General features: G+C 45.6%; 1 protein-coding gene across 1 annotated transcript; it reads left to right on the top strand.

Annotated features, from left to right (window-relative positions):
• The first annotated feature begins 4838 nt into the window (after positions 1-4838).
• LOC114811098 (C-type lectin domain family 4 member K-like) lies at positions 4839-18776 on the top strand. Its single transcript, XM_029062294.2, has 6 exons — positions 4839-4941; positions 6898-7014; positions 11040-11591; positions 14273-14424; positions 15670-15788; positions 18002-18776. The coding sequence occupies exons 1-6, from the start codon at positions 4884-4886 to the stop codon at positions 18156-18158; spliced, it is 1155 nt and encodes a 384-aa protein (XP_028918127.1). The 5' UTR covers positions 4839-4883; the 3' UTR covers positions 18159-18776.
• Positions 18777-22663: the final 3887 nt, after the last annotated feature.

The following is a 22663-nucleotide window of genomic DNA, read 5'->3' as shown; positions in this document are numbered from 1 at the left end:
AGGGGAATTGCAAACAAAAATGACATAGAGTCTCTTCTCTCGAGGAATGGACACTCCAATTAATATTGAAGGTTGGATGGCAGCAAAAGCCTAAATGTAAAAGTAGGACATAAATAGAAAGTCCATAAATCGTAAGAGCATAATAGATGCATCACCTAGTGGGAGAGAATCAAATGCCGGAGCCAAGTGGGGTTTTAGTAAAGTCTTGAAAAAGGAGATGAATGTGATTTCTGTTGCGCTGTACTCTCCCAAGTGTTTAGTACAGTGCTCGCACATAGTAAACACTCAGTAAATATCACTGATAGATTGATTAGAAGCAGGTTGGGCCAGTGGCTAAATAGCATACTTGGGGCTGGGTATCAGAAGGATCTGGGTTCTAATCCTGACTCTGCCCCTTGTCGGCTGAGTAATCTTGGGCAAGTCACTTCACTTCCCTGGGCCTCAGCTGCCTCATCTGAAAAATGGGGGTTAAGACTGTGATCCCCATGGGGGGACAGGGATTGTGTCTAAACTGATTATCTTGTATCTACTCCAGTTCTTAGTACAGTGCCTGGCTCATAGTAACAGCTTAACAAATATAAAAAACGGGGACATTTGGGGTATGGGCAATGGCTAGGAAGCAGCTTGGCTTTAGTGGAAAGAGCATGGGAATGGGAGTCAGTGGACGTGGGTTCTAATCCCACTCCGTAACTTGTCTGCTGTGTGACCTTGGGCAAACCACTTAACTTCTCTGTGCCTCAGTTACCTCATCTGTAAAATGGGGGTTGAGACTGCGAGCCCCACGTGGGACAACGTGATAAACGTGTATCTACCCCAGCGCTTAGAACAGTACTTGGTACATAGTAAGTGCTTAACAAATACCATAATTATTACTATTATTATGAGATAGGAAGGCTTTGTTGGGGAGACTGTAGGTAGAATTGTTTGAGTAACCTTAACATGCTAGGCCCTTGAACCAAATGGCTGAAACAACACCCCTAAATCTGTGTAGCTTACAGTTAGGAATTTCTGTCACTGTCAAGATCAGGATTCATGTAGGTAAGGTGGATATGAAAGGGTCTGGTCTTGCCTTATGCTTTCGAGTCATCTCCAACCCATGGTCACATCTCTCCCAGAACAACTCACCTCCATCTGCAACCATTTTGGTAGTGGATCCATAGAGTTTTCTTGGTAAAAATAAGGAAATTGCTTACCATCACCCTCTTTCAGGCACTAAGCGAGTCTCTGCTCTCGACTCTCTCCCAAGCTGCTGCTGAGTTTTGACTTGTAGCATATTGCCTTCCACTCGTTAGCCTTGGCCCAAGCTAAGAATGGAACGGCTATGCGCCTGCTTGACTCTCCCTCCTGTAGTGGTGATGGGTAGAGTGCTGGAAACTCTCCAGGTACTATCCTGAGAGGGGGAAACATGGATTTAGCAAGGTCTTTTTTTTAAAAAAATAGCATTTGTTAAGCACTTACTATGTGCCAGGCAGTGTACTAAGCTCTGAGGTAATAATAATAATGTTGGTATTTGTTAAGCACTTACTATGTGCAGAGCACTGTTCTAAGTGCTGGGGTAGATACAGGGTAATCAGATTGTCCCATGTGAAGCTCAAAGTTAATCTCCATTTTCCAGATGAGGTAACTGAGGCACAGAGAAGTTAAGTGACTTGCCCACAGTCACACAGCTGACAAGGGGCAGAGCCGGGAGTCGAACCCATGACCTCTGACTCCGAAGCCAGGGTAGATGCAAGCTTGGACATGATGCATGTCCCACAGTCTTAATCCCTATTTTGTGGATGAGGTAACTAAAAGACAGAGAATAGTAATAGTAAACGCTTAACAAATGCCACACTTACTATGTGCCAGGCACTGTAGTAAGTGCTGTGGGATATACCAGCTAATCAGGTTGGATCTGACTTATGTCCCATATGGGGCCCACGGTCTTAATCCCCATTTTACAGATGAGGTAGCTGAGACACTGAGAAATTAAGTGACTTGCCCAAGACTACATAGCAGATAAGTGGCGGATCAGGATTAGAAACCAGGCCCTTCTGACTCCCAAGCCAGTGCTCTATCCACTGGGTCATGCTGCTTCCCAACAATTTGAAAGGAAGAAGGTTGAAGGTAGAAAAGCAGGTAGGAGATGGAGTGAAATATTTCAAGAATGAGATGTTTTAGGCTTAGGAGGCCTGATAGGGATTTAACTATAGGCTGGGTGAGGAGGACTCAAGAGAAAGTGGAGGAAGAAGCTGCATAGCCTAGAGAAAAAAGACTGCGGGCCTGGTAGAGATCCTGGGTTCTAATCCCAGATCTGCCACATGTCTACTGGATGACCTTCTCTTAACTTCTCTCTCTGTTTCTTCATCTGCAGAATGGGGATTCAATACCTGTTCTTGCTTCTACTTAAACTGTAAGCTGCATCTGGGACCCGATTATTTTTTATCTATCCCAGGGCTTAGTACTGTGTTTGGCACATAGTAAGCGCTTAACAAATGCCACAACTAGCCGGACGATGCGAAGGAAGGCGGAATCAAAGGTGATTGCAAGATTCTGTCCCTGTGATTCCAGTGTCTCTGGACTCCAAAAGAAAATGAGTATGAAAAAAAACTTTAAAAAGGAATCAAGATGGGGTAGAATATAAAACAGTCAGAATGATAGCAAGAGATGTGGTTTTTTTATGGTGCTTATTAAGCACTTAGTATGAGTCAGCACACTTCTAAGCACTAGGGTAGATAAAAGTATTCAGGTCAGAGGCAGTCACCATCCTACCTGGAGCACACAGTCGTAATCCCCATTTACAGATGAAGAAACTGAGGCCCAAAGTACTGAAGTGACTTACCCAAGGTCACACAGCAGATAAGTGGCAGAGCTGGGATAAGAAGCCAGGTCTGATTGGCTTGTATCCACCCCAGGGCTTAGTACAATGTCTCACATATAGTAAGCACTTACCAAATACCACAGTTATTACTATTATTATTGTTCTGACTCCCAGGCTCATGCTCCTTCCACTAGGCTGCACTGCTCTCCTGCATGGGCCAATAGCATTTGGAATAGCAGAGGTCAGATGACCCACCATCATACCTTCTGCAATCAACCATACCGTTGTGGCATACCCTAAAGATACTATAAAACTTCTCTTAATCCACCCATTATAAACCCCACCCTCATCCCCGCAGCAAGGAGGGGACAGAGAGTTGTCTTTCAGTTGTTGCTTTTTGCAACTGTATCAGTTAAGAGTTTATTAAGTATCAAAGACTTTACTAAGTGCTGGGGTAGATACAAGTTAATTAGGCTGCACATAATTCTTGTCCCACTTGGGGCTCCAGACTGAGTAGGAGGGAGGACGGGGGAACTGAGACCCAGAGAAGGTAAGTCTAACTCCCCCTCTAGACTGTAAGTTCCTTGTGGGCAGGAAACTTGTCTACCAATTATATTATATTGTACTCTCCAAAGCACTCAGTACAGTACTCGGCACACAATAAGCATTCAATAAATACGATTGATGATGATGATCATGATGATGATGAAGATGACATCTGTCTCCCCTCTTAGACCGAAAGCTCTTTGTAGGCAGGAAACATTGCTGGCTTAGTGGAAAGAACACGGACTTGGGAGTCAGAGGTCATGGGTTGTAATCCCAGCTCCACCACTTGTCAGCTGTGTGACTTTGGGCAAGTCATTTAACTTCTCTGTGGCTCAGTTACCTCATCTGTAAAATGAGGATTAAGACTGTGCACCCAGGTGGAACAACCTGATTATCTTGTATCAATTCCAGGACTTAGAACAGTGCCTGCACATAGGAAGCGCTTAACAAATATAATTATTATTATTATTACTTCCAATTCCTTGGCACTGTACTCCCCCAAGCATTTGGTACAGAGCTCTGTACACCGTAAACATCCAATAAATCCCGATGAAGATGATGATGAAAATGAAATCTGTCTCCCCCTCTAGACTGTAAGCTCCTTGAAGGCAGGAAATGTGTCTACCACCTCTTGTACTGTACTCTCTCAAGCATTTAGTAAGCGCCCAATAAATACCATTGATGATGATGACGACGATGATGACCTCTTTCGCCCCCTCAAGACCGTGAGCTCGTTGTGGGCAGGGAAAGCGCCTACCGGGTCTGTTTTATCATACTTTCCGAAGCGCTTGATAATAGTAATAATAATAATGTTGGTATTTGTTAAGCACTTACTATGTGCAGAGCACTGTTCTAAGTGCTGGGGTAGATACAGGGTAATCAAGTTGTCCTACGTGAGGCTCACAGTCTTCATCCCCAGTTTACAGATGAGGGAACTGAGGCACAGAGAAGTGAAGTGACTTGCCCACAGTCACACAGCTGACAAGAAGCAGCCCTGCACCCACTAAGCACTCAATAAATCCAACTGATTGAGTCACAGTTTAGATTCACAGGCCAGACAGACTTAATTAGGAGCAGTTGAAGCCCCGGCCTGCTGTGAAGATTAAATGTTCTTAAGGGGCCAGGGAATAAACCCAGATTAGAGGTTTCAAATCTGTTCCTTCCACTTCTAGATTTGATGTGCAGCAAAGAGTACATCCGACCCAGCACACTTCCTATTATAGGAAAGGTCAGGGCAGTGGTACCGTTACGGGTGTGAACTTTTCTGACGAAAGTTATTTTTGAAGAGTTAAACTGCCATAAACACACTGTTGGGGTTCCCCTGGGGGTTGGAGGCTCGGGGGTCCCAGGGTGAAGAAAACAATAGTTCCACGTCACTTCCTCAGAGGAGGCGGTGAGGATGGATATGCTCTGCCGAACCAACCGGGGCATCAAGTGTGAAGCCTCGCTTCCTGTTTCTATCGCTGAGAGACGGGTGGGTAAAGGGTCGGTTTCTGAAGACTTCTGGAGAAGTGACCAGCGGCCGAGGGGACAAGGGATGGACCCAGAAGATTACGAGAATGTCAGTTTGGGGAAAATATCGCCTTGGCCATTGGGTAAGGAGGAGGAACTCTGTTCCCGAAGGCCAATATTTCGGTGGGAGTGCGCACAGGAAAGGGTATGGCTTCCCCATTCTGGAAGCTCACTGTGGGCAGGGGATGTGTCTGTTGTTAGATCGTACTCTCCCAAGCGCCTAGTACAGTGCACTGCACACAGTAAGCGCTCCATAAGTACAGACGACTGATTGTAATTCTGTTGTACTGTATTCTCCCAAGTGCTTAGTACAGTGCTCTGCACACAGTAAGCACTCCGTAAGTATGAACGACTGATTGGCTGACTGTAATTCTGTTCTTCTCTACCCTTCCAAGCACTTAGTACAATGTTCTGCAGACAGTAAGTGCTCATAATATATGCTTGATTGATCAATTTTGGGGGGAGCAACTTTGATGGAATAAAAGGCAAGATTCAAGGAGCGAATGGGATGGAAAGATGCATTTTTGGATCTTGTCGGCTTCACTTGGAAACCATTATTCGCAATTTTCAGCCTGCTCAGATGCTCACAGGTCTGATCTGAGGTGAGGATGTTGGTTGGAAGTCCAGCCCAAATATCTATGAGTGAAAACAATGATTTCACCAGCAGCTGGAATCGAGTGCAGTAGAAAGGCAGTGTTGCCTAGTAGATAGAGCACGGACCTAGGAGTCAGAAGGACTCGGGTTCTAATTCCCCCTCCGTCACTTGTCTGCTGGATGACCCTGGGCAAGTCACTTTATTTCTCTGTGCCTCAGTTACCTCATCTGTAAAATGGAGATTTGACTGTGAGCAGTGTGAGCACAGTCCCTCTCCCACATGGCGCTCACAATCTCAATCCCCATTTTACAGATGAAGAGACTGAGGCCCAGAGAAGTGAAATGATTTACCCAAGGTCACACAGCAGACAAGTAGTGGAGCCAGGATTAAAACCTACGACCTTCTGACTCCCAGTCCCAGGCTCAATCCATTACATCATGCTGCTTACAACAATAATAATAATTGTAGTATTGGTTAAGCGCTTACTATGCATCAGACACTCTACAAACATTTATAACAGGCCCAATAGAGGACCACATCCAAAGTGGAGTGAACAATTTATTCATTTACAATATTTGCTAAGCGCTTACTAAGTGTAAGCTTATTTACGTACTTACTTACTAGGTATTAGTACTTACTGTACTAAGCGCTGGGGAAGAGACAAGCGAATCAGGTTGGAACCAGTTCCCATCCCACAGGAATTTAATCGTATTTATTGAGTGCTTACAGTGTGCAGAGCACTGTACTCAGTGCTTGGGAGAGTACGATGCAACAAAAACTAACAAATTTCCTGTCCATAACGAGCTAGATACAAGCTAATCTGGTTGGACATAATTCTTGTCCCACACAGGGCTCTCAGTCTTAATCCCCATTTTACAGATGGGGTAGCTGAGGCTACAGTGTAGAGGGTGGGAGACAGACAATAATATAAATTAATGACAGATAAGTGCCGTGGGCCTTGGAAAGGGGAAGAACAAAGGGAGCAAGTCGGGGCAATGAGAAGGGAGTGGGAGAAAAGAAAAGGGGGGCTTTTTCAGGGAAGGCCTCCTGAAAGAGCTGTGCCTTCTGTAAATCTTTGAAGGGGAGGAGGGTGATTTCACAGTCTTAACCCCCATTTTACAGATGAGGGAAGTGAAGCACAGAGAAGCAAAGTGACTCGCCCACAGTCACACAGCTGACAAGTGGCGGAGCCAGGTTTGGAACTCACATCCTTTTGACTCCCAGGTCTGTACTCGATCCACTAGGCCACGGTGCTTTTAATTTATCTTCATCCCGAATGAAATAATCCCTACCCAGAAGGAAGGGAGAAAGTTGCATTCATAGGTTTTGAAAAAAAGTTCTGAGATCAGTTTGCACACAGAAGCGCATGTTGTCCCTGTCCAGGGCATAAAGTGAGGTGGGGATGTTGAAGTTGTCTCCCCTCTGTTTCAACCTCTTTTTACAGGACAATTTCTTAGGGTAGAGTCACGTCAAACTGCCAAGATTCCACACATTGTCCATGCTGCTCTGATCCTTCTGACTCTGGCCCTGGTCGCCTCTCTCGTTGCTGTAACCATCCTGTGTAAGTTCACTTTAAATCCCCTTTCCCTTTTCCCCTTTCGCGGAGTCAGACACTTCTCTAGATGAAAATGGGTTTTTTTTTTGGTAGTTGTTCTGTTTAGTATATTTTAAAATGGTATTTGTTAAGCACTTACAATGTGCCAGGCCACTGTACTTAACAATGGGGTAGATGAATCCACCAACCAGGGGAATTTATTGAGCGCTTATTATGTGCACAGCACTGTACCAAGCGCTTGGGAGAGTATAACAGAATTAGCAGACACGTTCCCTACCCATAACAAACTTACAGTCTAGAGGGGGAGACAGACATTAATATAAATAAGTCATTTCTAATATATAATGTAAAGATATGTATATAAGTGCTGTGGGATTGGGGGTGTGGTGAATATCAAATGTCCAAAGGTGAGCCCTATGTGGGATAGGGACTCTTAGTACAGTGCCTGGCACATAGTAAGCACTTAACAAATACTATTTTTATTATTATTAACCAAATGCATTGATGACACAGAAAGGAGAACGAACTGGGGAAAAGAGGGCTTAATCAAGAAGTAATTAAGTTGCACTCAGTCCGTGGCCCTCATGGGTCTCAACTCATCGGTAAAATGGGGATCAAGTCTGTAACCGAGGGACAGAGAAGTTAAGTGACTTGTCCAAGGTCACACAGCAGACAAGTGCAAGTCCCACCCTCTACACTGTAGCCTGGGGATTAGAACCCAGGTCCTCTGACTCCCAGGCTCATGCTCTTTCTACTGGCCATGCTGTTTCTCACAGTGCTGCTCACTTAGGGGAAAGCATATGACTTTTCCATGTCTCTTTATCTATGTGAAGATTATTAGTGCCCATCTCCTAGTTCTCTCTTCCCTAGGTTAAATAATTCTAACTCCTTGTACTTTTTATCATAGGGCAATTTTTCAACCCATTAATGTCCAACCTGATTAGCTTGGATCTAGCTTGTTTTGGGCAGGGAAAGTGTCTGTTTATTGTTATATTGTACTCTTCTAAGTGCTTAGTATACTGCTTTGCACCCAGTAAGTGCTCAATAAATATGACTGACTGAATGAATGAATATCCAACACTTAGTACTGTGCCTGGCACCTACTATTTATTTTGTTAATGAATTGTACATCGCCTTGATTCTATTTAGTTGCCATTGTTTTTACGAGATGTTCTTCCCCTTGACGCTGTTTATTGCCATTGTTCTTGTCTGTCCGTCTCCCCCGATTAGACTGTAAGCCCGTCAAACGGCAGGGACTGTCTCTATCTGTTGCCGACTTGTTCATCCCAAGCGCTTAGTACAGTGCTCTGCACATAGTAAGCGCTCAATAAATACTATTGAATGAATGAATGAATGAATGAATACTAAGTGCTTATGAAATACATTAAAAAAAATTCCCAAAACAGATTTGGTAGACACATTCCCTGCCCACATTCAGCAGTCTAGGGGAAGAGGAGAATCCAGGCAGATCGTTCATTCAATCATTCATTCATTCAATTGAATTTATTGGGCTCTTACTGTGTGCAGAGCCCTGTACTAAGCACTTGGGAGAGTACAGTACAACAATAAACACAGTCCCTGTCCACAGCGAGTTACCGTCGAGAGGGGGTAGGGGAGACAGATATTAGTATAAATAAATAAATGACAGATATGTACATAAGTGTTTTGGGGCTGGGAGAGGGGGCGAACAAAGGAAGCAAGCCAGGGAGATGCAAAAGGGAGTGGGAGAAGAAGAAAGGAGGGCTTAGTCAGGGAAGGCCTCTTGGAGGATATGTGCCTTCAATAAGGCACTCTATTTATTGCCATTGTTCTTGTCTGTCTGTCTCCCCCGATTAGACCGTAAGCCCATCAAACGGCAGGGACTGTCTCTATCTGTTGCTGACTTGTTCATTCCAAGCGCTTAGTACAGTGCTCTGCACATAGTAAGCGCTCAATAAATACTATAAAAAAAAGTGGGGGAGAGTCATTGTCGGATTTGAGGAGAGAGGCTGTTCTAGGCCAGAGGCGGGACGTGGGTGAGGGGTCAGGGGTGAGATAGATGAGATCAAGGCACAGTGATTAGGTTGGCATTAGAAGAGTGAAGTGTGAAGGCTGAGCTGGAGTAGGAGAGCAGTGATGGGAGGCAGGAGGGAAGCAAGGAGGTTCAGTGTTTTAAAGCCAATGGTGAGGAGTTTCTGTTTGATGTGGAGGTGGAATGGGCACCCACTGGAGTGTTTTGGGAGTGGGGAAGCACATCCTGAACATTTTTGAAGGAAAAGTTCATTCTCTGGACTCATGCTGGATAATCCCTGAATTTATAGATATGAGGATGGGGACCACACTTATAGTAAATAATAATAATAATAATGTTAGTATTGGTTAAGCGCTTACTATGTGCAGAGCACTGTTCTAAGCGCTGGGGTGGATACAGGGTAATCAGGTTGTCCCATGTGAGGCTCGCAGTTAATCCCCATTTTACAGATGAGGTAACCGAGGCACAGAGAAGTGAAGTGACTTGCCCACAGTCACACAGCTGACAAGTGGCAGAGCTGGGAGTCAAACCCATGAGCTCTGACTCTGAAGTCCAGGCTCTTTCCACTGAGCCACGCTGCCACTAATAAGGAGTGGACTTTCCCATTGGAAGTACTTTGAGGGACACAGAGCAGAGAGCAAGCTGTCTCTGTCCCCTCTTTATTCTAGGTCAAAAGGAGGTAAATTACAGCCCGTCTGGCCTCCTGAGTTGTAATGAAGAGACACCGAAGCGGTTCAGAGCAGTAGGGCATGACCTACTGGGAAGAGGATGGACCTGGAAGTCAGAGTCAGACAGTCAGTCAATTGTATTTATTGAGTGCTTGCGGGATGCAGAACACTGAACTAAGTGCTTGGGAGAGTATAATACAACAATAGAACAGACACATTCTCTGCCCACAGTGAGTGTACAGCCCAGAGGGGGAAAAGACATGAATATAAATAAATAAATTACAGATATGGACATTAGTGCTGTGGGGCAGAGGGGGATGAATAGAGGGATCAAGTCAGGGTGATGCAGAAGGGAGTGGAAGAAGAGAAAAGGTGGGGTTAGTCAGAGAAGGCCTATTAGAGGAGATGTGCCTTCAGTAAGGCTTTGAAACACGGGGAGAGTTACTGTCAGTCAGATCTGAAGAGGGAGGGTGTTCCAGAACAGAAGCGGGATGTGGGCAAGGGGTCGGCGGTGAGGTAGACAAAATCGAGATACAGTAAGGAGGTTGGCACTAGAGGAGCGAATTGTGCGGGCTGGGTTGCAATAGAAGAGTGGCAAGGTGAAGTAGGAGGGGAAAGGTGATTGAGTGCTTTAAAGCCGATGGTTAGGAGTTTCTCTTTGATGCGGAGCTTCTTGAGGAGTGGAGGAACATGGCTTGACTATTTTTGTAGAAAAACGATCCGGGCAGTAGAGTAAAGTATGGACTGGAGTGGGGAGAGATAGGAGGCAGGGAGGTCAGCCAGGAGGCTGATACAATAATCAAGGCAGGATAAGATAAGTGACTGGAGTAACGCAGTAGCAATTTGGATGTAGAGGAAAGGGTGGATTTTAGCGATGTTGTGAAGATTGAAGAGACAGGATTTAGTGATGGATGAATGAAAGACAGGAGTTAAGGTCCGTGCTCTATCCACTATACTGCTCTATCCACTATACCTGTCTTTCCCTCTAGATTGTAAGCTCACTGTGGGCAGGGAACGTCTATCAACTCTGTTGTACTCTCTGAAGTGCTCAGTATAGTGCTCTGCTCACAGTAAGTGCTCAATAAATATGATTGTGTGACATGGCACGGGAGCGAGGACAGGGGATTAAGGCTATGAGCCCTACATAGGACATGGACTGTGTCCAACCTGATTAGCTTCTACCTATCCCAGCACTTAGTATAGTGCATGACCCATAGTAAGGGCTTAACAAATATCATTAAAAAAAAAAGACCCTCCAAGAATATGAGTAGATTCATGAAGAGCATAGGTCTGGTTTTACCTCTGGCTAATATTTTGTGTCTGAAACTCAGAATTTAATTTCTCTTCTCTAGATTTCCAGGGAGAAACACATCATAGGAGAGGGGAGGAAGCAGGAAGACAAAGTTGCTTGGCCAACATCAGTACCTTGAATTTGGAAATCCAGGAGCTCAAAGGTCGTTTGGAGAATATGACGGAGCTGGCTTTGGAGGTGAAGACGTTAAGAAACCAGCTGCGACGTGCCACTATGACTACCCTGGGTCCGGAAAATTTCAAAGTCTATTTGGAGGGGACCCCTGTGGTTAGGATGGACCCCGTTAGAGGGGGTGACCATCCGAAGGATGCCCTTGCCTTTAGCAAGGCCACCGAGCTACAAGATGGTCTTTCGGGGGATACATTTAGCCAAGCCCCAGATACGGTGCCAGCTCATGTAAAGAATACCACAACACTGGCTGGGGTCGCTGATGCATCGAAAAGCTATATGGAGGCCATCCCGGCTACTAAGAAGGACCCAAAGGAGCCACAAGACCATTTGCAAAACATCACTTCTAGCGAAGACCCTGTTACATTAAAGCGAGATTTGAAGACCATCAGTGTCTCCTATAGAGCAATGAGTGCCGAATATAGTAAGTCCAATTATGCCCTAGAATTCTCTAAATGATACCCTGACACCTCGGCTTAATAGAGCTCGGTCCTGGGAGTATGGAGGTCATGGGCTCTAATCCCAGCTCCACCACTTGTCTGCTGGGTGGCCTTGAAGAGTAGCGATTCACTTCTCTGAGCCTGTTACCTCATCTGTAAAATGGGGATTAAGACTGTGAGCCCCATGAGGGATAGGGACTGTGTCCAACCCCATTTGCTTGCATCCACCCCAGCGCTTAATACAGTGCTCAGCAAATAGTAACCACTTAACAAATACCACAATTATTGGATAAGAGTGTGATCCCCATGTGGGACAGGGACTATGTCACACCTGACTAACTTGTATCCATCCCTGAGCTTAGAACAATGCTTGGCACATAGCAGAGCACTGTTCTGGGTGTTTGGGAAAGCACAATACAACAGAATTGACAGATACGTTCTCTACTTATAATGAGTGCACAATCTTCCACACTTGTATACAAAAACAGTTCCTTGTTGCACATATGGCAGGCCCTCACAAGGCCTTGTGCTTTTTTGGTTCCCTGGTCTTTTTAAAGCCTTTACTCTGCACACAGTAGGTGTAGAGTGGCTCACTGGAAAGAACACGGGCTTTGGAGTCAGAGGTCATGGGTTCAAACCCCGGCTCTGCCACTTGCCAGCTGTGTGACTTTGGGCAAGTCACTTAACTTCTCGGTGCCTCAGTTCCCTCATCTGTAAAATGGGGATTAAGACTGTGAGCCCCACGTGGGACAACCTGATTCCCCTGTGTCTACCCCAGCGCTTAGAACAGTGCTCGGCACATAGTAAGCGCTTAACAAATACCAACATTATTATTATTATTATTAGAGACTGCAGACTGTAACCTCGTTCACTAGACTGTAAGCTCGTTTTGGGCAGGGGTTGTGCCTGTTATGATGATAATAATAATAATAATAAATATGGCATTTGTTAAGCACTTACTATGTGCCAGGTCCTGTACTGAGGGCTGGGGTGGATATAAGCAAATGGGTTTGGACACAGTCCCTGTCCCTCATGCGGCTCACAGCCTTAATCCCCATTTTACAGAAAAGGTAACTGAGGCACAGAGAAGTGAAGTGACTTGCCCAAGGTCACACAGCAGGTAAGTGGCAGAGCCAGGATTAGAACTCATAACCTTCTGATTCCCATATTGTACGATCCCAAGCACTTAGTACCGTGCTCGGCACACAATAAGCACTCAATAAACACGATTGACAGACTGAATAGTAAGCGCTTAAGAAGTACCATAATTATAATTATAATAATTATAATAATGTTGGCATTTAAGTGTTTATTATGCGCAGAGCACTGTTCTAAGCGCTGGGGTAGATACAGGGCCATCAGGTTGTCCCACATGAGGCTCACAGTTAATCCCCATTTTACAGATAAGGTAACTGAGGCACAGAGAAGTTAAGTGACTTGCCCACAGTCACACAGCTGACAAGTGGTAGAGTTGGAATTCGAACCCATGACCTCAGATACCCTGACACCTCCAGTTTCTCATTCTCCAGCTCCCGAGGGGGCCACCTGGCTTATTTTATCTTGCTTTATTCTCCAAGAGTTTTGCCACTTTGCCTCAACAAAGCAGGTATCATATGTTTTCTCCCTATCCCAAGATACCTGACTACTTGGTCATAGCAAATTGTCCACAGTCGAAGCTCTAGAGAACATTTTTTTTCTCTGCAGTCAGTGATGGTCCAAATGTTAGAAAACTAGTCACCAACTCCCCTCCCTAAGCTAAACACTTCCCCTAAAATTTGCCTTAATCTCTCTCGTCACCTAAGTCCGACCAAGGCCATGGCTCTCGTTTGGTTCTTCGTTGACTGAGGTCGTGAGCAGATTGCTTTGGATTTTGGGCACTATTTTCCATTGGAATCCATCAACAGTAGGATTTTAGACCTTAAGTTGGCTCCTTCAACTAGGTTCCTTTCCCCTTTTTCTCATAGAGAAGCAGCATGATGTAGTGGATAGAGCCCGGGCCTGGGAGTCAGAAGGTCATGGGTTCTAATCCCGGCTCCACCACTTGTCTGCTGTGTGATCCAGGGCAAGTCACTTCACTTCTCTGTGCCTCAGTTGCCTCATCTGTAAAATGTGGATTGAGGCTGTTAGCCTCATGTGCATCAGGGACTGTGTCCAACCTGATTTGCTTGTATCCACCCCAGCGCTTAGTACAGTGCCTGGCATATAGTAAGTGCTTAACAAAAATTATTTCTGTCAAATTTTCTCAGGCAAATTTTAAAGAAAGGCAAAAGCAACACACTGATTTTTCTGGGCAGGTGGGCTCAAAGACTGGCACTGGGTAAAAATACACCTATTGGGACTCTAACCAGCTTCTTTCCTTTGGGAAGCATGGCCTAGTGGAAAGAGCACGGACCTGGGACTCAGAGGACCTGGATTCTAGTCCGGACTCTGCCACTTGTCTGCTGTGTGACTTTAAGTTACTTTACTTCTCTGGGCCTCAGTAGTGTCATCTGTAAAATGGGGATCCAACACCCAAAGGTTTCTCTCCTTTAGACTGTGAGACCCATGTGGGACAGGACCTGTGTCCAAACTGATTATCCTGGCTCTACCCCAGTGCTTAATAAGTGCTTAAAAGATACCTTAATTCTCCTTAAGACTGAAGTTGCCTTTTCTCCCTCCTCCCCAGATGCCATCCTAAACATGTTCCTTGGAGGCTGGAGGCTGTATGGAGGGAATCTCTATTATTTTTCACAAGACAAAAAGTCCTGGGATGAGGCGGAGCGTTTTTGCAAGTCATGGAATTCCCACCTGACATCCGTGATGTCCGAGAAAGAGCAGGTCTATGTGGCCCTGTCTTCCCCCTCTCTCACTCCCTGGGTCTCAAGGGTGGTGGCGGTGGGTGGTTTATTCCCCAAGAGAATCCCTGAGTGTGTCTGTGTGCTGCATAAGATTTCGTTATGTACAGGCTGCCCGGCTTATGGTTCCTGGGGGAATCCCCTATTTTTGATCTTTGATCTTCCCTCCTGGTTCTTGCTAAACTTTAATGAAAGTGCGTAGAGGCCTTGAGGCTAAAAGCAGAAATTGGGCTACATCCGCTCCCATGGGTCTCAGGACTCGAATGATCCGCTGAGCACTTTCAGACGATTCTATAGATATCTGGGAAAGTGAGTGGGCTCTTATTATCGAGCTTGCCGTGAATGGGGGGAAGGTGTTTACCAACTCTGGAGGAGAATCAGCACGGCCTGGTAGGTAGAGCACAGGTCTGGGAGCAGAAGGACCTGGTTCTAACCCCAGCTTCACCACTTGCGGGTTGTGTGACCGCAGGCAAGTCACTTCACTTCTCTGGGCCTCGGTTACCTCATCTGTAAAATGGGGGTTAAGACGGTCAGCCCCACAAGGGACAGGGACTGTGCCCAAACTGATTACCTTGTATCTACCCCAGTGTTTCTAACAGTGCTCAGTACACAGTAAGCCCTTGATACCATTATTATTATTATTATTATGTGGGACATGGACTGTGTCCAACCTAATGACTTTGTATCTACCGCAGTGCTTAGAACAGTGCCTGGCACAAAGTTAAGTGCTTAACAAACACCTTAAAAAGCAAAAAAAAAAATTTCTGTTATAGTGTCCTCTCCCGAGTGCTTAGTAAAGTGCCCGGCAAAGATTAAGTGCTCAATGAATACAACTGATGGATTGACAGACGATGATGGTTTCCCAGCTCCCTCAAACCCATCCTCTCTCTCCTGGGACAGACTACTGCTCCATATCTATGTCAGTCGACTAAGAACGCCAATTAGCACCAGCATTAGTAAACATGGATATTACAAACACTTGGGCCTAATGGCCAGCACTCGGTGCTGTATTCTCCCAAGCGCTTAGTACAGTGCTTTGCACACAGTAAACGTTCAGTAAATATGAATGAATAAATGAATGAATCAGAGAACCAGCTCTAAAAAAACCACCAGAAATCCACGGGATGGGCAAGCCAAACGATGCGGGCTGCTTTTTGTTTTTTCCCGGGGTATTATCGGAGGTAAGATGGAGATATCGCAAGCTCTCTTCACGGGTTTTGTCCCGCAGGACTACCTTTCCAAAAAGAGCAAAGGTTCTCCTCACTGGATAGGACTGAGAGAAAGACGGACGGAACATCAGTGGAGTTGGTCGGATGGGACGCCGTTCCAAGAGGCAGAGAGCAAATGGTGGGTATATAAGAATAATAATGATGGTATTTGTTAATTGCTTACTACGTGCCAGGCACTGTACTAAATACTAAGGGGTCAATAGAAACAAATTGGGTTGGACGCAGTTCCTGTCCCACGTTGGGTTCACAGTCTCTATACCCATTTTACAGATGAGGTAACTGAGACACAGAGAGGTTATTTGCCCAAGGTCACATAGGAGATGAGTGGTGTATCCAGATTAGAACCCATGACCTCCTGACTCCCAGGCCCATGTTCTATCCACTATGCCATGCTGCTTCTCACTATGCCATGTAGCCAGTTCTGTCCACAGCCCCCATCCCTTCATCATTCAGGCAGTCCTGCCCGTTCCTCCATTTTTCCCCTGAAGAAAGAGGAATAGCTGTTCCAATCAATCAATCAATTGATCCTATTTATTGAGCACTTACTGAATGCAGAGCACTGTACAAAGTGCTTGGGAGTGTATGAGAAGGAGCATGGCCTAGTGGATAGAGCAGGGGCTTGGGAATCACAAGATCATGGGTTCCAATCCTGGCTCTACTACTTGTCTGCTGGGTGACCTTGGGCAAGTCACTTAACTTCTCTGGGCCTCAGTTCCCTCATCTGGAAAATGGGGATTAAGACTGTGAGCCCTGTGTGGGACAGGGCCTGGGTCCAACCCGATTAACTTGTATCTATCCCAGCGCTTAGAACAGTGCCTGACACGTAGTAAGCGCTTAACAAATACCATAATTATGACAATATATCAGAGTTGGTAGATATGCTTTCTGCCCACAAGGAGCTTGCAGTCTACAATTTCAGGAGGGAGCGGAAATTTGAGCAAGACAGGGGAGGAGGCAGAGCAAGTAAGTTGGTGTTGGTAGAATAGGTTGGTGTGTGGGTTGGGTTGTAGTGGGAGACGAGTGAGGATTGGTAGGAGCATTTGTCTGCTGTGTGATATTGGGCATGTCACTTCACTTCTCTGGGCCTCAGTGATCTCATCTGTGAAATGGGGATGAAGAGTGTGAGTCCCATGTGGGATGGGGTCTGTGTCCAGCCTGATAAACTTGTAACTACTACAGCACTTGGAACAGTGCTTGGCACATAATAAGCATTTAACAAGTCCCATAATTATTAACTATTATTAGGAGGGAAAGAGCTGATTAAGTGCCTTAAATCGATGGTGAGGAGGTTCTCTTTGATGAGGAGATGGATGAGGAACCGCAGGTGGTTTCTGAGGTGCACAGAATGATATTTTAGAAAAAATATCTGGCCAGAAGAGTGAGATATGGATTGGGGTAGGAAAAAACTGAAGTGAAGAGACGTTAACTAGGAGGCTGATGAGGTAGTCGAGAGATGAATGCTTGGAATAGCGTGGTAGCAGTTTGGATAGAAAGAAAACAGTGGATTCTTGGAGAGAAAATGGGATGGGGCTGGAGACAAAGGAGGAGAAAAGGCAAAAATGGAGAGAGTTGAGAGACTAAGTCTCCCTGCATTCCCATGCTGTGCTTGAGCCCTAAAAAAAAGAATCATTGGATTTCAAAGAGAAACCTTCTTTCCAGCTAAATCCTATTGGCTTTAAAGCACTCTATCACCTTGCCCCCTCCTACCTCACCTTGCTACTCTCCTACTACAACCCAGTCTGCACATTTCGCTCCTCTAATCACAACCTTCTCATTCTACCTCGCTCTCACCACCAACCTCTAGCTCATGTCCTGCCTCTAGCCTGGAACGCTCTCCCTCCTATCTGTCAGACAGTGACTCTCCCTCTCTTCAAAGCCTTATTGAAGGCCCATCTCCTCTAAGAGGCCTTCCCTGATTAAGCCCTTTTTTCCTTTTCTTCAGCTCCCTTCTGTGTCACCTTGACTTTCTCCCTTTATTCATCCCCCTTCCCAGACCCACAGCACTTATGAACATATCTGTAATTTATTTATATTAATGTCTGTCGCCCTCTCCCTCCAAGAATGTAAGCTCCCTGTGAGCAAAGAATGTGTCAGTTATATTGTTCAAGTGTATTCTCCCAAGTACTTAGTACATTGCTCTACAAACAGTTAACACTCAATAAATACAATTGATTGACACAGTGAGCTCTAAATCCACTTTCTGCTTTCCTTCTTTGGGCTCCTGGGCTCTTCCCCTTGAAGAGACTTCTTGCAAATGTTTTCTATCTGAGTCTTCTACCTGAGATGAAACTTTCACACCAATGCCTGTCTTTGACTATCATACATGTCTAGGTTTTGGGAAGAAGGTCAACCAGACAACTGGAGGCAAGAAGAGGAATGTGTCGCGATGCGGACAAAAGAGCGAAGCTCGTGGAATGATGGAAACTGTCAAAATCGGCTGCATTGGATCTGTAAGAAAGTGCCTAGGCAGTTCGGGTTGAGCAGGTAGGAGGATGACGGGACCGTATCTCTGACCGTCGTTCAACTCCGAGGGAGGACCATCCACAACTGGACTAGAGAGCAAACTGGACACCTCAGTTCCCTTCTACCCTTCAAGAAGGTGATGTCTCTTGCCATTCCCAGCAGTCAACACTCCTCCTATTCAGAGTCCAGCCCCTATCTTGAGGCCAATAATTCAAATAGAAATCCATCTGTCAACTTTCAAACTCCCTCTAGACTGTAAACTTGATATAGACATAGAGTGTGTCTGCTAATTCTGGTGTAGCGTGCTTTCCGAAGAGCTTAGTGTGGTGTTCCGCACATAGTAAACGCTCAATAAATACCATTGATTGAAGCTGCATGGGGGAGCCGGATGGGGAGGGAACTAGAACTGGTCAGGTCAGTGGTGTCAGCCTAAAGGTGTCCAGGAGCCATGGACAAAGATAACGAGCCATAAGGGGCAAGTGGGCCCGTGAGCAGATGCAGAAGAGTCACACCAGGGAGGTCAGGGAGAAAAACATGGATCCTGAGTGGGGGCAGCTGATGATTTCATGAACCTAGCTTTTTTCTTTTTTAATGGTATTTATTAAGTGCTTACTATGTGCCAGGCATTGTACTAAGCACTGGGGTAGATAAACAGATTGGACACAGCCCATGTCCCACGTGGGGCTCACAGGCTTAATCCCTATTTTACAGATGAGGTAACTGAGGCCAAAGAAGTGAAGTGACTGGTCCCAAGTCAAATCTGGCCACCATAGACTGCGGGTAGCAGACCATCCACCCCAAAGGGTAGCTGTGGTGTCTGAAAGGCTGGGGAAGCAGCATGGCATAATGGAAAGAGCCCGGGCCTGGGAGTTAGAAGGTTATGGGATCTTAACCTGGCTCCACCACTTGTCTGCTGTGTGACCCTAGGCAAGTCACTTAACTTCTCTGTGCCTCAGTTACCTCATCTTTAAAATGGGGTTTGAGACCGTGATCCCCATGTGGGACAGGGGTTGTAGCCAACCCAATGGGCTTGTATCCACCCCAGTGCTTAGTACAGTGCCTGGCACCTAGTAATTGCTTAACAAATAGCAGAATTATTATTATTTAGTTGTGCAAAGGCCATTTCTATAGATCTGAAGGTAAAGGATGAGAAACAGAAGCAGGGTCAGTCTCACCATCCAGTGGGGTCACACGAAACATTTTTTTCTAGCCTCTATCACTGAAATATCAATCAATCACTTGTATTTACTGAGCGTTTACTAAGGGTTGGGACAGTATAATATAGCCGAGTCGGTAGACACTTTCCCTGTCCACAAGGAGCTTACAGTCTAGAGGGTGAGGCAGATATTAAAATAAATTACAGATATGTACATCAGTGCTGTGAGGGTGGGGTGAAGAAAGGGTGAAAATCAGGTGTAATGGCAACGGTGAAGGGCGAGGGATTCAGGGAAATGAGGGGGCTTAGTAGGAAAAAGTCTCTTAGAGGAGATGTTATTTTAATAAGGATTTGAAGGTGGGAAGAGTGATGGCCTGTCGGATATGAGGAGGGAGAGCATTCCAGGCTAGAAGTACAACATGGGCAAAGGGTTGATGGTGAGATAGACGAAACTGAGGTACAGTGTGGAGGTTAGTGTTAGGGAAGTGACCTGAAAGTACTGTGGTGTAGTAGGAAATCAGTGAGGTAAGATAGGAGGCAAGGTGATTAAATGCTCTAAAGTCAACAACAAGGAGTTTCTGTTTGATGTGGAGAAGGATGTTCTTGAGGAGCTTGGAGACTTGGACTGAACCTTTTTTTAGAGAAATGATCTGGACAGCAGAGTGAAGTATGGACTGAAGTGGGGTGAGACAGGAGGCTGGGAGGTCAGCAAAGTGGCTGATGCAGTATTCGAAGGCAGGGTCATATAGGTGCTTGGATTCACATTGTAGCAGTTTGGATGGAGAAGGAAGAGGTGGGTTTTTAGCAATGTTGTGAAGGTAGAAACCAACAGGATTTGGGGACTATTTGGGTTGAGTGAGAAAGGGGTCCAAGCCACAACACTTATGTCCATATCTGTAATTTATTTATACTAATGCCTGTCTCCCTTCTATTCTTTAAGCTCACTGTGGGCAGGGAATGTGTCTTCTTATTTTTATACTGTACTCTTCCAGGTACTTAGTACAGTGCCTGGCACAGAGTAAGTGCTTAACAAATACCACAAAGAACCAAATACCATTTATGATGATGATGATGATGCTTTGGGGACCAGCAGCTCTGGGGTTTGGGGAGGGTGGGGTTGTGTGTGTGGGTAGTTTGTGGGGAGAAGCACCCCCTCTAGGGACAGGAGCCCAGCTGTTCTTCTGGAAATTACTGGGAAACAGTAAACATACCTCAATCTCCTTGTGGGCAGGGAATGTGTCAGTTTATTCCTTTACTGTGCTCTCCCAAGCGCTTAGTACAGTGGTCTGCACCCAGAAACTGCTCAATAAATGACTGAATGAATGAATCTCTTCTGTCTCCTCACCAACCTCTCGCCCTCAACCTGCCTCTGGACTGGAATGCCCTTCCTCTTCTTACCAGACGATCACTCTCCCCACCTTCAAAGACTTATTGAAGGCCCATCTCCTCCAAGAGGCCTTCCCTGACTAAGCCCTCTTTTCCTCTTCTCCCATTCCCTTCTGCGTCACCCTTACTCTTGGATTTGCTCCCTTAATTCATACCTCCCTCAGCGCAACAACACTTATGTATATATCCATTATTTATTTATATTCATGTCTGCCTCCCCCTCTAGACTGTAAGCTCATTGTGGACAGGGACCACGTCTACCAACTGTTATACTGTACTCTCCCAAGCGTAGAGTGCTTTGCATATGGTAAGTGCTCAATAAATATGACTGATTGATCAGCTTGCAAACACAGGGAATTGGGGTCGGGGGGAGATGGGGTTGTGGGAAGACCTGAGCCTTTTTACCTGCATCCTATGGAGGGGGGAAGAGAACAGAGAAGAGGTGACATTGGGGAAGGAAGTTATCAGGATTTTGGGGAGTTTCTTGTCTCCTATTCATAGCGAAATATTGGGGAGGCATCTTCCCTTCTCAATTTCCTGGATGAGTGGATAATAATAATATTTATTTGGTATATGGTATTTATAAATATGGTATTTATTAAGTATTTACTACGTGCCAGGTACTGACCTTAGTGCTGGGATGAACCCAAGAAAATCAGATGGGACACAGTCCCTGTCAGTCAATCATTAGTCTCACATGGGGCTCACAGTCTCAGTCCCCATTTTATGGATGTGGGTACTGAGGCCCAGAGGAGTTAAGTGACTTGCCCAAGGTCACCCAGCAGACAGGTTGGGGAGGACCCATATCTTCTGATTCCCAGGCATGTGTTCTCTCCATTCATTCAATTATTCATTGATATTTACTGAGCACTCACTGTGTGTAGAGCACTGTTCTAAGAGCTTGGGCGAGGACAACAGAACAATAAAGAGACACATTCCCTGCCCACAACCAGCTTACAGTCTAGAGGACGAGCTCTACAACCAGCTTACACTCTAGAGGGGATGTCACCAAAGTCAACTTCCCACCTTGCTTCCTCCAGCCCCAAGAATAAGGCTCAGAGTGCAGGGTTCCCATTCTCATTTCACCCCAATCCCCCAACGACTCCCAGACCCATTTGGGAGGCATCAAAGAGGCCAAACTCCTGCTCCTGACCCATCCACGAATCCACCAGTACTCTCAGCACCTCCTGATGGCAAGAGAGGCAGGATGGTCATTCCTTTCCCCGCCCTCTCAACCATATTTTTTAATGTTATTTGTTAAACACTTACTATGTGCCAGGCACTTTAGTAAGCGCCGGAGTAGATACAAGCTAATCACGTTGGATATGGTCCCGGCCCAACATGGGGTTCAGTCTTCAAACCCCATTTTACAGATAAGGGAACTGGGGCACAGAGAAGTGAAGTGACTTGGCCAAGGTCGTATACCAGACAAGTGTGTTTACTGAGTGCAGAGCTCACTATAACAGAGTTGGTAGAAATGTTCCCTGCCATTTTCACACTCCACCCTCTCAGGGGTCAGCTCATTGCCCAGCTGACCTTAGTCTGACCTGCATCCTCCCCTGGTCCCTGATCAAGAGACACCAATCCCCTGTGACAGATTTATTTATATTAATGTCGACCTCCCCATCTATCCTGGAAATTCTTTTTTTAAAAAAAAAAAGTTATTTGTTACACACTTACTATGTGCCAGGCTCTGTTCTAAGCACTGGGGTAGATACAAGATAATCAGGTTGGACACCATCCCTGTCCAACATAGGGCTCACAGTCTTAATCCCCACTTTACAGATGAGGTAACTGAGACACAGAGAAGTTAAGGTAACTAAGGTTATTAACAGAGAAGTGAAGTAACTTGCTCAGTGTTTAAAGAATACCATTTTTTTTAACATATAGCAAAAAAATAATCAAAACAAACCCTATGAAAAACAGCAGGGATGGGGAACTGTCTGCCCCATGGTGATAGTTTTGCAAATCTGTTGTGAGGAAGGAAA

This window comes from Ornithorhynchus anatinus, chromosome 4 (genome assembly GCF_004115215.2).
Source record: "Ornithorhynchus anatinus isolate Pmale09 chromosome 4, mOrnAna1.pri.v4, whole genome shotgun sequence".
Lineage (NCBI taxonomy): Eukaryota > Metazoa > Chordata > Mammalia > Monotremata > Ornithorhynchidae > Ornithorhynchus > Ornithorhynchus anatinus.
Note: the sequence above shows the minus strand (reverse complement) of the source record. Positions and strands in the feature narration are given on the sequence as shown.